This window comes from Athene noctua, chromosome 35, assembly GCF_965140245.1.
Source record: "Athene noctua chromosome 35, bAthNoc1.hap1.1, whole genome shotgun sequence".
Classification (NCBI taxonomy): domain Eukaryota; kingdom Metazoa; phylum Chordata; class Aves; order Strigiformes; family Strigidae; genus Athene; species Athene noctua.
Genome location: NC_134071.1, coordinates 697015 through 710707, shown reverse-complemented (window position 1 = coordinate 710707; position 13693 = coordinate 697015). Strand labels below are relative to the sequence as shown.

Below are 13693 nucleotides of genomic sequence, written 5' to 3'. Positions count from 1 at the left end.
AAAAAAAAAAAAAAAAAATCTGTATTTAGGTTTTAAAAATATATATTTTATCTCCCTGCCCATTTTTTGAGGCGCAGTGCCCCCAATATCTCTTGTTTTTCAGGAAAATCCTCCCCAGGGCCGTGCCCCGCTGGGGTTTTTTGGGGGGAGAGCTGGGCCCCCCCGCCTCGTTTTGGGGGGGTGGTGAGGGGGGGAGGAGGGCACCCCGTCCTCCGGTGCCCGCCCCTCCCCGTGGCCCCTTAATCCCGATTAGGGTGGCTCAGGGTGGAGGTGAGCGCGGGGGGGCCACTGCCCTAGCTCTAAATTTAACTCTGGGGTGTCAGGAGCAATCACATCAGCCCCCCCACCCCACCCCGGGGGGGGGTTAATCCAGCCCTGTGCCCCCCCCCCAAAAAGGGAAAGGGAGAAACCCCCCGCCTTAGACCCCAAATTAAGGCTCCCCCCCACCCCAAAGCCGCCCTCCAAATGGCAAATTTGGTGGCAGAGAGGGCAGGGGGGGGGATTTATCACTAAATAAAGTGGAGATGGGCGGGGCTGGGATTAATTAGGAAGGAAACGAGGTGAACGTTGATGGGTTTTTCTTTATTCCGGCGTCACCGCGGGGTGGAGGAACGCGGCCGGTACAAAGCTCGAACGCACGGAAGGGGAAAACGAGGCCGGGGAGTTGAGGGGGGGTGTGTGAAAGGAGCCGAAAAAGGAGCCGAAATCAGAGCTGAACACCCCCCTCCCTCCCCAAAGTTCCTCTTTCCGCCCCCAAAAATACACCAGGTTTGTGTAGAAAACCAGGGATTTCAAAAAAGTGTCCCCACCCTCCCTCCCCCCCCCCGCCCAATTCTATATATTTTTTGCAACTTGGAAGGAAAACAAACCAACAACAACAACAAAAAAAAGGTGTACAAAAAGGGGGGGGGGGGAAAAAAAAAAAAAAAACAAAAGAAACAAATCCAAGAAGTCTCCTAAACCCCTCGGAAGTTTGTTTTGGCCGACGGAGTCAGCTCTGGCGACGCGTCCCGGTGTGGAGGCAGGAGAAACACACACCCCACCCACCCCCCCCCTCCCCATTCACCATCGTCACCCTCCCCCAGCACCCTAAAATATTTGTCTGTGTGTCCCTATCCCCCCCCCCTCCCCAGAGTGTCTCCTACCGCCCGGTACCGGGCACCCTAAGCCCGTTCGCCACGGATCCGCCGTGCCAGCTGGATGTCCTTGGGCATGATGGTGACTCTCTTGGCGTGGATGGCGCAGAGGTTGGTGTCTTCGAAGAGACCCACGAGATACGCTTCGCTGGCTTCCTGTCGGGGAGCGGGGGGAAAAAAAAAAAATAAAACCAAACCCCGTAGCCTCAGCGCTGAGAAAAGTGGATTTAAGTTAAAAAAAAAAAGGAGATTTTAGGGTGGGTTTTTTTCTTTACCTGCAGAGCCCCGATGGCTGCGCTCTGGAAACGCAAATCGGTTTTAAAATCCTGGGCGATCTCCCGGACCAGGCGTTGGAAGGGGAGTTTACGGATCAGTAGCTCCGTGGATTTTTGGTATCGTCGGATCTCCCGTAGGGCCACCGTGCCGGGCCTGTATAAAACATTTCAGCCGTTAAACGTGATTGAAAAAAAAATAAAAATCAACTCTTGCCGGCTCCTTACCGCAGGGTCCACCGGGAGTGAGACCGGTACCTGTAGCGATGGGGTTTCTTCACACCCCCTGTGGAGGGGGCACTTTTCCTGGCGGCTTTGGTGGCCAACTGCTTCCGCGGCGCCTTCCCGCCGGTGGATTTCCGAGCCGTCTGCTTGGTACGGGCCATACCGGACGGTCAGAACCTGCCGAGAAGGGGAAGGAGACCGGGGTCGGCTCTGAGGCGCCAACCCGGCCATTGAAGGCCGAGGGGCGGGGAAGCGCGGCCTGCGCCGCCGGGCCTCAGCTCGCTTCTACGCGGAGTGAGGGGATCGTGTGTCGGGGCTCGGAAGGGGGCACCGGGGCTCGGGAGAAGCGCGGGGCCGGGGCCAGGCCCGGCCCGGCCGGGCCCCCATGGCGGCACCGGGAGGAGAAGGCCCCGCCGCTCCCCCCCACACCTCAGCCTACACCTCCCAGAAGCCTTCGCGCCGCGTCACGCGCTCCCAAGCCGCCCCGCTGATTGGCTGGCGCCGCCCAACCAACACGCTCGCACGCTGCCAGCAGAGGGGCGGTGCCGCTCGGGCTCTCCGCTAAGATAGACGCGGCGTTCCGCCTATCCCCTCCCGGCCTTCCAGCCAATCAGCGGCCGGCGGCAGACGGAAGGCGGGACTGGTGGGGGGGGGGGAAGCGTCTCCTCAGACGACCTCGGCGCCGGGCCTCCACCCCCCCCCCCCCTTCCCTTCTTCAACCGCCGCCCGCCCCAACCCCGCTCCCTCCCCCGGGGGTCGCCGTTACCGGGCAGCGACCCCGACCCCAACCTCAGCCCCGCGCCGCCATTACCTGCGTGCCCGGCTGGCGGCGGCGCTGGAGCCGTTGGAGGTTCTCGCGGTGAGGCTGTCGGTGCTCTCGCTCCCTTCCCGCCTTTCCCGGCAGAAAATGGCGGGCTCCCGGCGGAGGCTCTTTACCCGTCATGCACCGCGCCGGGGGCGGGGGAGGCAGGTCGGCTGAGGTGAGGCGGGACGCCGCCATCTTGTGACCTACCCAGGGGCCGGGCCCGGCGACGGGGTGGAGCGGCCCCGGGACCTCCCCGGTTTCGTTTTCCACCTCGATACGAGCCCTCGGTTAAAGCCAAACCGATTTGTTGTACCCCCCCACTCCCCCCTTTGAGCGGCCTCGGGAGGGAGAACGAGGCAGAAACCATCACCCCGAAGGGAGTAGCCTGGCTTGGGTTCCCCTAAAGACACCTTCAGGTAGAGCTTTACCCTTTCACACAGGTCACTTTAGCACCGGCAACGCTCAACCGTCACAAACGGCGGGAAGGGGAAGCTTTAATCCTATTTTTAATCCACCCGCCAGCGCTGTTTGTCACCCATTTCTCCAGAGAGAAGCCCGGCGCGAAGGCCGCCTCTCCTCACGCTCATCCACAGACTAAAAAAAAACGAGGCGAGGGCATAAATCACTGCCCAGCTCGCTGTAGTCACCAGAGGGCACGCGTCTGCTGCCGAGAGAATCCCCTCCTTTATTATTTTTAATTTTTTTTTTTAGGCCCAAATGAGGGGATAAATTAGGGCCGCAGAGCAGGCTGAGGCGAGATGCGTCAGCCTCACCTGAGGGCACTGCTTGGAAAACCCCACTGAATCCCCTCGTAGAACATAAAAAAAAAAGAAAAAACAAACAGCTTAGCTCCGATTTTCCACAATTTTATTCCAGAAAGGCCACTGAGCCGCAAGTTACGGAAGGCGAGTGGAACGGCGGGGTGGGAGTTTGGGATCCAGCCGCCGCCGGGTAGGGAGGGGAAATTGTTGTAGAATTTCTCTGTTTTGAACCGTTTTTTCCCCCTTTTTTCCAACCCGGCAAGCTCGGCGAAATTTCTGTGTGAATTAGTGTGGAAAACAAATTAAAAAAAAAACCAACAACAAAACGACGAGAAAAAAAATGCTCGACTCGGCTGAAAACGGCGTCGGTGAAGGCGGTTAGTGCGGCGGGGTGGGGATGGGGGGGGGGGGAGAAGCTCGATGGCCGCCCGCCGCTGCCCTCGCCCCGGCATCCTGCGCGCGGTGTCTGGAAACGGCCCGGTGCCGGCGGACGGACGTTTCGGCGGTTCCCGTCATGGAGCGCTCGGCCGGCGCGAGGGCGGGCGGCTGCCGCTGGAGCTGCGGGAGGAGGATGCGGGGTTAAAAAGTGGCGCCGGTTGTGGCGGCGCTGTGCCGGTTATCGTGGCGCAGTGCCGGTTATGGCAGCACTGGTGCCGGTTATGGTGGCACGATGCCGGTTATGGTGGCACAGTGCTGGTGCTGGTTATCGTGGTGTGGGGCCGGTTATGGTGGCATGTTGCCGGTTATGGTGGCACAGCGCTGGTTATGGTGGTGCTGGTGCTGGTTATCGTGGTGTGGGGCTGGTTATGGTGGCACAGTGCTGGTTATGGTGGTGCTGGTGCTGGTTATCGTGGTGTGGGGCTGGTTATGGTGGCACAGTGCTGGTTATGGTGGTGCTGGTGCTGGTTATCGTGGTGTGGGGCTGGTTATGGTGGCACAGTGCTGGTTATGGTGGTGCTGGTGCTGGTTATCGTGGTGTGGGGCTGGTTATGGTGGCACAGTGCTAGTTATGGTGGTGCTGGTGCTGGTTATCGTGGTGTGGGGCTGGTTATGGTGGCATGTTGCCGATTATGGTGGCATAGTGCTAGTTATGGTGGTGCTGGTGCTGGTTATGGTGGCATGTTGCCGGTTATGGTGGCACAGTGCTGGTTATGGTGGTGCTGGTGCTGGTTATCGTGGTGTGGGGCTGGTTATGGTGGCATGATGCCGGTTATGGTGGCACAGTGCCAGTTATGGCGGTGCTGGTGCAGTGCTGGTTATCGTGGTGTGGAGCCGGTTATGGCAGTGCTGGTGCTGGTTATGGCAGCACAGTGCCGGTTATTGTGGCATGGTGCTGGTTATGGTGGCACGATGCCGGTTATGGCGGTGCTGGTGCAGTGCTGGTGCTGGTTATCGTGCCGTGGGGCCGGTTATGGTGGTGCAGGTGCCGGTTATCATGGCGTGGCACTGGTTATTGTGGCACGGTGCCGGTTACGGTGGCGCGGTGCCGGTGCCGCCGTTACCTTCGTTAGGGGAGGCGGGGCCGCGGCCCGGTGCCTAGGGCAGGAGGGATTTGATGGCGGCCATGATCCGCTGGAGCTTGGCGTCGCTGTCCACGAAGCCGTCACCGTTCTGGGGGGGGAAGAGCCGCGTCTGAGCCCGGTGTGGCACCAGGGGGGTGATATGACACCCCCCAGGGTGGCACTGGGAAAGGGGGGGACACCCCAGAGTGGCATTGGGAAAGGGGGGGGCACCCCAAAGTGGCACTGGGAAAGGGGGGGCACCCCAGAGTGGCATTGGGAAAGGGGGGGGCACCCCAGAGTGGCACTGGGAAAGGGGGGGCACCCCAGAGTGGCACTGGGAAAGGGGGGGGGACATTTTGGGGCGGGGGGGGGGGGGTCACCCACCTTCTTGGAGTGCACCAGGCGTCCGCCCACCGTCACCTCAAACCATCCCGTCACCTCCCGCGTCCCCTGGCCGCTCTGGGGGGGACACGGGGGGGGTCACCTCAGCCCCTGTGTGTGTCCCCCCCCACTCCCGTCCCCCAATCTGTGTGTGCCCCCCCCCTCACTCACCACCTCCAGGGCACCCGGGAAGCGCCGCTCCAGCTCCTGCTTGAGCTGTTGGTACTGAAAAAGGGGGGGACAGGGGGGGGTCACCCCTGGGTTTGGGGGGGTCATAGCCCCTCGCGGGGGGGGGCCACACACAAGGGGGGGGGGGCACACACAGGACTCACCTTGGGCTTGTAGCCTCAGGCTCCACTGCGGGGGGGGGTCAGTGGGATGGGGACCTCTGTAAAAGGGATATTTCCCCCCCCCCCCAACCTCCCTGGGCACGGGGACCCCCCCCCAGCACAGAGGGACCCCCCCAAAATTGAGCACAAGCTCCTCCTGAGCACGGGGCCCCCGTCCCGGGTACAGGGTCACCCCTAAATCGAGAAGCCCCCCCCCCGGGCATGGGGCCCCCCTAAACCGAGCACACAGACCCCCCCCCCCGCCCCGAGCACAACAAGCCCCCCCCCCCGGGCACAGGGTCCCCCCAAACCGAGCACACGCCCCCCCCCCGCGTCCATGGGCCCCCCCAAACCGAGCACAGCCCCCCCCCCCGGTACCAGTAGATCACGGAGACGCGGAGCAGCTCGGCCATGGCGGCGGTTGCGCATGCGCGGTAGCGGTGGCTCCGCCCCCCGCCGGGCCTGGGGGTGTTCCCGCGCCCCAACGCCCCTCCCACAACCCCCCAAACCACACCCCCCCCCGGCACCTTCGGGGGGCCCCCCCGGTGCTTCCCAGTGTAACCAGTAAGTCACACCAGTATAACCAGTGCATGCCCCCGGTGTGACCCAGTCATCTCCCAGTATAACCAGTGCATGCACCCAGTGTGACCCAGGTGTCTCCCAGTATAACCAGTGCATGCCCCCAGTGTGACCCAGTCATCCCCCAGTATAACCAGTGCATGCACCCAGCGTGACCCAGGTGTCCCCCAGTATAACCAGTGCATGCCCCCAGTGTGACCCAGGTGTCCCCCAGTATAACCAGTGCATGCCCCCGGCGTGACCCAGGTGTCTCCCAGTATAACCAGTGCATGCCCCCGGCGTGACCCAGGTGTCCCCCAGTATAACCAGTGCATGCACCCAGTGTGACCCAGTCATCTCCCAGTATAACCAGTGCATGCCCCTGGTGTGACCCAGTCATCTCCCAGTATAACCAGTGCATGCCCCCAGCGTGACCCCGTCATCTCCCAGTATAACCAGTGCATGCACCCAGTGTGACCCAGGTGTCCCCCAGTATAACCAGTGCATGCCCCCAGTGTGACCCAGTCATCTCCCAGTATAACCAGTGCATGCCCCTGGTGTGACCCAGTCATCTCCCAGTATAACCAGTGCATGCACCCAGTGTGACCCAGGTGTCCCCCAGTATAACCAGTGCATGCCCCCAGTGTGACCCAGTCATCCCCCAGTATAACCAGTGCATGCCCCCAGTATGACTCAGTCATCCCCCATTAGAACCAGTGCATCCCCAGGATGTGTCCCCCAGTATGACCTAGGTGTCCTCCAGTATAACCAGTGCCCCCCCAGCATAACAAGAGCATCCCCCCCAGTATAACCAGTACATGCCCCAGTATAACCAGTATAACTGTCTAGTATAGCCAGGACATCTCTCCAGTATAACCACTGCGTCCCCCCAGTATACCAGTATAACCAGTGCCCACCCAGTATAACCAATGCCCCCCCAGTATAACTGGTACATCCCCCCAGTATAGCTGGTACATCCTTCCAGTATACCCAGTGCATCCCCCCAGTATAACCAGTGCACTCCCCCAGTGTAACTGGTACATCCTCCCAGTATAACCAGTACATCCTCCCAATATAACCGGTACATCCTCCCAGTATAACCGGTACATCCCTCCAGTATAACATGTACATGCTCTCAGTATAACCGGTGCATCCCCCCAGTATAACCAGTGCCCCCCCCAGTATAACTGAAACATACCCCCAGTATAACCAGTGCACTCCCCCAGTATAACAAGTACATCCCCCCAATATAACCGGTACATCCTCCCAGTATAACCAGTACATCCCTCCAATATAACCAGTGCCCCCCCAGTATAACCATTACATCCCTCCAGTATAACCAGTGCCTCCCCCATTATAACCATTACATCCCCCCAGTATAACCGGTGCCCCTCCCATTATAACCAGTACATCCCCCCAGTATAACTGGTACATCCCTCCAGTATAACGAGTACATCCCCCCAGTATAACTGGTACATCCTTCCAGTATAACCATTACATCCCCCCAATATACCCAGTGCCCCCCCCCATTATAACCATTACATCCCCCCAGTATAACTGGTACATCCCTCCAGTATAACCATTACATCCCCCAGTATAACCGGTACATCCCTCCAGTATACCCAGTGCCCCCCCATTATAACCATTCCATCCCCCCAGTATACCCAGTGCCCCCCCCAGTATACCCAGTGCCCCCCCCATTATAACCAGTACATCCCCCCAGTATAACCGGTACATCCCTCCAGTATAACCATTACATCCCCCCAGTATACCCAGTGCCCCCCCCATTATAACCAGTACATCCCCCCAGTATACCCAGTGCCCCCCCCATTATAACCAGTACATCCCCCCAGTATACCCAGTGCCCCCCCCATTATAACCAGTACATCCCCCCAGTATAACTGGTACATCCCTCCAGTATAACCATTACATCCCCCAGTATAACTGGTACATCCCTCCAGTATAACCAGTACATCCCCCCAGTATAACTGGTACATCCCTCCAGTATAACCAGTACCTCCCTCCAGTATACCCACCGCCCCCCGTACGCCCCGTACCTCACAGGGCCATCCCCAGTCCCCCCCAGTATAACCCGTCCCTCCCCCAGTCCCCCCCCCGCGGTGCCGGTGCCGCCCCGCGCGCTCCCGCCGCTCCCCGGGGCCGCGCAGACCCGGGGCCGCGCTCGGCGCTCCCGGGCGGCGGCGGCGGCTGCGGGCGGGGATGGGGCCGCGGCGCTGAGCCGGGGGGGGGGGCCCGGGGGGGGGTGGGGGGGGGGCCCGGGGGGGGGGCGCCCCCCTGCTCCGGTCGCCATGGGCGAGTGGACCATCCTGGAGCGGCTGCTGGAGGCGGCGGTGCAGCAGCACTCCACCATGATCGGCCGGTGAGCCCCCACGCGTGGGGATGGGGCGGGGGGGGGACACACGGGACACCCCCCCGGACCCCACCCCCCTCCCGGCAGCCCCACACACCCCACACACCCCCCCCCCACGGCGCGGGGGGGGGCAGAAACTCAGCTGGGGGGGGTGGTGTCACCCGTGGGGTGACAGCGGGTCCCCGCGGGGCGCACGTGTGTGTGTGTCCCCCCCCCGCCGTGTGTGTGTGTGTGTGTGTCCCCCTGTGTGTGTGACCCCCCCCCCCCCCCGCCGTCAGTCACCCCCCCGCGGGCAGGAGGTGACAAATGGGGACACTCGGGACACACCGTGGGTCCCCTTCTCGCGTCGGGGGGGTGGGTGGCACGTTTTGGGGACAGGGGAGGGGTCCCTGCGTGTGTGTGTGTGTCCCCCACCAGTGACATGTCCCCAAACTGGCCTGGGGGGGTCCCACGGACACCCCCTCCCCGGGGGGGGGGACACGCAGAGACCCCCACCCACCCCACTCGTCCCCAGAGCGGTGGCCACGAGGGACAATGGGTCCCCGTGGCCCCCGGGAGGGTCAAGGTCAAGGGTGGTGGCATGGGGGGAGCAGCCGGGGGGGGTCCGGGTTCACCCCACGGACCTGGGCGGGACCTGGGGGTCCGGGTTCGGGGCAGAGCCACGGGGGTGGGTCTAGGTCGGACCCACGGGACCGGGTTCAAACCCAGGGGTCCGGGTCCAGGTGGGACCCCCGGGGCCTGCTGGGAGCCCCCCGGGTCCACGTAGGAGCCACGTCTCCGGGGCAGACCTATGTGGGTGGGGGTCTAGGTCAGACCCACATGTTTGGGCCTAGGTCTAACCCACGTGGCCAGGTCTAGGCAGGACCCACACATTTGGGCCCAGGTCTAACCCACATGTCTAGGTCTAGGCAGGACCCACGTGGCCAGGTCTAGGTTGGACCTACACGTTTGGGTCCAGGTCTAACCCACATGTCTAGGTCTAGGTAGGACCCACACATCTGGGTCCGGGTCTAACCCACATGTCTAGGTCTAGGCAGGACCCACGTGGCCAGGTCTAGGCGGGACCCACACGTTTGGGCCCAGGTCTAACCCACATGTCTAGGTCTAGGTAGGGTCCACGTATCTGGGTCCACGCAAGACCTGCATGTCCAGGTCTAAGCCGTGTCTAGGTCCAGGTAGGCCCCATGTGTCTGGGTCCAACCCACATGGCTGCAGGGTCTAGGTAGGACCCACATCTCCAAGTCTGACCCACGTGGCCAGGTCCCGGTAGGACCCACATGTCCAGGTCTAACCTCCATGTTCCGGGTCAAGGTAGGACTTGTGTGTCCATGGCTGACCCACGTGTCCAGGTCAAGTAGGACCAAGGTCTCCAGGTCCAACCTGTGTGTCCAGGCCTGGCCCACGTGTCGGGGTCCGGGTAGGCCTCACGTGTCCGTGTCTGGCCCACGTGTCGGGGTCCGGGTAGGCCTCACGTGTCCAGGCCTGGCCCATGTGCCAGGGTCCGGGTAGGCCTCACGTGTCCAGGCCTGGCCCACATGTCGGGGTCCGGGTAGGCCTCACGTGTCCAGGCCTGGCCCACGTGCCAGGGTCCGGGTAGGCCTCACGTGTCCAGGCCTGGCCCACATGTCGGGGTCCGGGTAGGCCTCACGTGTCCAGGCCTGGCCCACGTGTTCGGGTCCAGGTAGGCTCCACGTGTTGGGATCCAAGTAGGCCCCACTGGGGTCCAGGTAGCCCCCATGTGTCGGGGTCTAGGTAGGCCTCATGTGTCGAGGCCCAAGTAGGCCCCACGCATCGAGGCCCAACGTGTCAAGGCCGAAGTAGGCCCAACACATGTCGAGGCCCAAGTAGCCTCCATGTGTCGAGGCCCAAGTAGGCCCAACACGTCGAGGCCCAAGAAGGCCCCACGCGTCGAGGTCCAAGTAGGCCCAACGCATTGAGGCCCAATGCGTCGAGGCCCAAGTAGCCCCCACACGTCGAGGCCCAACATGTCAAGGCCCAAGTAGGCCCAACATGTCGAGGCCCAAGTAGCCCCCACATGTCGAGGCCGAAGTAGGCCCAACGCGTTGAGGCCGAAGTAGGCCCCATGCGTCGAGGCCCAAGCAGGCCCAACGCGTCGAGGCCCAAGTAGCCCTCACGTGTCGAGGTCCAAGTAGCCCCCACACGTTGAGGCCCAATGCGTTGAGGCCCAGGTAGGCCCAACGCGTCGAGGCCCGGGTAGGCCCCATGTGTCGAGGCCCAATGCGTTGAGGCCCAAGTAGCCCCAACGCATCGAGGCCCAACGCGTCGAGGCCCAAGCAGGCCCCACGCGTCGAGGCCCAACGCGTCGAGGCCCAAGTAGGCCCAACGCGTCGAGGCCCAACGCGTCGAGGCCCAGGTAGGCCCCACGTGTCGAGGCCCAAGCAGGCCCCACGTGTCGAGGCCCAAGCAGGCCCCACGTGTCGAGGCCCAAGCAGGCCCAATGTGTCGAGGCCCAAGCAGGCCCAATGTGTCGAGGCCCAAGTAGGCCCCACACGTCGAGGCCCAACGCATCAAGGCCCAAGTAGCCCCCACGCGTCGAGGCCCAACGCGTCGAGGCCCAAGTAGGCCCCACGCCTCAGGGCACGCGTGCCACCCCCTCTCATCCCTCCCTCCCTCCCTCCTCCGGCCGCAGGATCCTGCTGACGGTGGTGGTGATCTTCCGCATCCTCATCGTGGCCATCGTGGGCGAGACGGTTTACGAAGACGAACAAACCATGTTCATGTGCAACACGCTGCAGCCGGGCTGCAACCAGGCCTGTTACGACAAAGCCTTTCCCATCTCCCACATCCGTTACTGGGTTTTCCAAATCATCCTGGTGTGCACCCCAAGCCTCTGCTTCATCACTTACTCCGTCCACCAAGCGGCCAAACAACCGAACGCCGTTACTCCTTCCTCTACCCGCTCCTCGAACGCGACGCCAAAAACCCAAAACCCTCAACGGCCTTTTCACACCCAACCCGGAAACCGGCGGAAGGATGAACCCGAAAGTTTCGAGCCTAAAGAACCCCCCGGTCCTCCACCCGCGACCTCCTCGTTCTTCCAAAACCAAACGCCAAGAAGGAATTTCGCGTTTTTACGTCATCCAAGTGGTTTTCCGGAACGCTTTGGAAATCGGATTTTTAGCCGGGCAATATTTTCTTTACGGTTTTAACGTCCCGGCTATTTTCGAATGCGATCGTTATCCTTGCGTGAAGGAAGTGGAATGTTACGTCTCGCGTCCTACCGAAAAGACGGTTTTTTTGGTTTTTATGTTCGCCGTCAGCGGCGTCTGCGTCCTCCTCAACTTGGCCGAACTCAACCACCTGGGGTGGCGCAAGGTCAAAGCCGCCGTCCGCGGGGTTCAAGCGCGACGGAAATCTCTGGGGGAAGTCAGAAAAAGGACCTTTCGCCCCCGGCCCCCGCGCCCGCGCTCGGCGGACCCAGTCTAGTGAGTCTGCTTATGTCTGAGACCCCCCCCCCGCCCCAAAACCCAGGAGGGGGGGGACACAACGGTGCTGCCCCCCTCCCCAAACCTCTTGGGTGTCCCCCCAACTGTTTTGCTGCTGATTGAATGTGGGGGGGCCCATAACCTGCACCCCAACACCCTCCCCGGGCTGGAGGGGAACTGAGATTGCAGCATGGAATTGGGGGGGGGGGGGGGGGGAGAAAAATTATTTATTTACCATATTCTGCCCCCCCCTCTGCAAAATGTCAATAAATCAGTCGGAGGGTTGAGCGCTGAGCGGCAAGTGGTGGGTTTGGGGGTGTCGCTGCCTGGTGGCCCCCCCCAAAATGTGGTAGGGGAGGGCTCTGTTGTGTCAGGGGGCTGCTGAGCCCCCCCGAACCCCACAGTGTGCAGGGGGGGGACACAACGGTGCTGCCCCCCCTCCCCAAAACCACTCGGGTGTTCCCCCAACTGTTTTGCTGCTGATTGAATGTGGGGGGGCCCCAATAACCTGCACCCCAACACCCTCCCGGGCTGGAGTGGAACTGAGATTGCAGCATGGAATTGGGGGGGGGGGGGGAGAAAAATTATTTATTTACCATATTCCGCCCCCCCCTCTGCAAAATGTCAATAAATCAGTCGGAGGGTTGAGCGCTGAGCGGCAAGTGGTGGGTTTGGGGTGTCGCTGCCTGGTGCCCCCCCAAAATGTGGTAGGGGAGGGCTCTGTTGTGTCAGGGGGCTGCTGAGCCCCCCCGTTCCCCCCCCGTGGCCCCCCCCCGCGGATTTAAGCCTCTAATCCTCTCTTTAATGACTCTAAAGAAAGGAAAGGGGCTGAGCCCGGCACCATCTGCCAGGGTTCCCCCCTCCCCGTCCCCTTTATGAACCCCAAAGAGGCACCGTGGGTACAAAAAAGAGAGTTTTATTTTCGGGGGGGGGGCACCTGATGGGATCCACAGCTACAACCTGCAAGAGAACAGTAGGTCAGGATTTGGGGGGGCCCCGGGGGCCCCCCCCCCCCCCCCAAGCCCCTCCACTCACGTCACTTCACGGAAAGCTCTTTTCTCTACGTATTTCAGGCGGTATCTCCTCTTGAATCTGGTGAAAAAAAAAAGTCAAAAATACACCCTCAACCCCCCCCCGCGCTGAAAAACCTATGGGGGGGCCCCCGGGGCCCCCCCAAATCTCATCCTTCCCCCCCCCATACTCACTTGGCCCTCTCCCGTGGCTCGATCAAACTCCTCCTCTGGAAGCTTCTTGAAGCGATCACGCAGGATGCTGCCCTCGGGCTAAAATTTTTTTTTTGGGGGGGGGGGGACCACACATAAATACATGGGGGGTGAAAGGAGCTGCCCCCCCCCCCCCCCCAGCCCCGTTTTGGGGGGCTCTGACACCCCCCCGCCCTTCTCCCTCCTCTCCCCAAGCGGGAGGAGCCATTTTGTGCCCCACCAGCATTATGGGGGGGGGGGGGGCGGCTTGGGGGGGGGCTCTGGGAGGGATTTTGGGGTGCGAGCAGTTTGGGGGGGGGCAAAAACGACTTGGGGGGGGGGGGGGGGGGGCACCAGCACCCTCAGCACCCAGGTCCTCGCCTACGCGACGAGTCCCCAGGACCCCAAATCCTTCACATTCCCAGCCCCCCCCCCTTTTTTTTTTTTCGAGGGGGGGGCTGCAAATTCTCGTAGCGCAAGGATGGGTCTCATCATGGGGTGCTGGTAATTCCGCCCCCCCCCCCCAAAAAAAAAAAAAAAACAACGCACCTTGAGTGTGCGCAGGGACTCGGGGAGCTCTGAGCTGAGCTGAACATCCAGGGTGGGCTCCTCGTACCTGGGGGGGGCAAAAGGGGGGGCCGGGGGGTTAAAAAGGGGGGTGTGGGGGGGGAGAAAAGTGGGGGGCAAAAAGGGGGGGCTGGGGGG

At 61.8% G+C, this 13693-nt stretch overlaps 2 protein-coding genes, 1 long non-coding RNA gene and 1 pseudogene across 4 annotated transcripts; 1 reads left to right on the top strand and 3 right to left on the bottom strand.

Annotated features, from left to right (window-relative positions):
- Positions 1-1133: 1133 nt before the first annotated feature.
- LOC141972734 (histone H3.3A) lies at positions 1134-2584 on the bottom strand. Its single transcript, XM_074930687.1, has 4 exons — positions 2445-2584; positions 1667-1810; positions 1412-1565; positions 1134-1292 (listed from the first exon to the last, which is right to left on the bottom strand). Exons 2-4 carry the CDS (start codon positions 1792-1794, stop codon positions 1164-1166), a joined length of 411 nt encoding a protein of 136 aa, XP_074786788.1. The 5' UTR covers positions 1795-1810; positions 2445-2584; the 3' UTR covers positions 1134-1163.
- A 704-nt stretch (positions 2585-3288) lies between these two features.
- SELENOW (selenoprotein W) lies at positions 3289-5884 on the bottom strand. 2 transcript variants are annotated; one of them, XM_074930728.1, is made up of 6 exons: positions 5790-5884; positions 5415-5439; positions 5254-5307; positions 5086-5160; positions 4702-4810; positions 3289-3757 (listed from the first exon to the last, which is right to left on the bottom strand). In XM_074930728.1, exons 1-5 carry the CDS (start codon positions 5822-5824, stop codon positions 4736-4738), a joined length of 264 nt encoding a protein of 87 aa, XP_074786829.1. In that variant the 5' UTR covers positions 5825-5884; the 3' UTR covers positions 3289-3757; positions 4702-4735. The 2 variants fall into 2 exon arrangements, with proteins under 2 accessions (XP_074786829.1, XP_074786830.1); XM_074930729.1 differs by having other exon boundaries at positions 3289-3475.
- Positions 5885-8242: 2358 nt separating this feature from the next.
- Positions 8243-11994, top strand: LOC141972755 (gap junction delta-2 protein-like; annotated as a pseudogene).
- Positions 11995-12690: 696 nt separating this feature from the next.
- On the bottom strand, positions 12691-13625 carry LOC141972808 (uncharacterized). Its single transcript, XR_012635435.1, has 4 exons — positions 13538-13625; positions 12992-13069; positions 12822-12878; positions 12691-12746 (listed from the first exon to the last, which is right to left on the bottom strand). It is a non-coding gene; the product is annotated as an uncharacterized LOC141972808 (long non-coding RNA).
- Between the last annotated feature and the right edge of the window lie 68 nt (positions 13626-13693).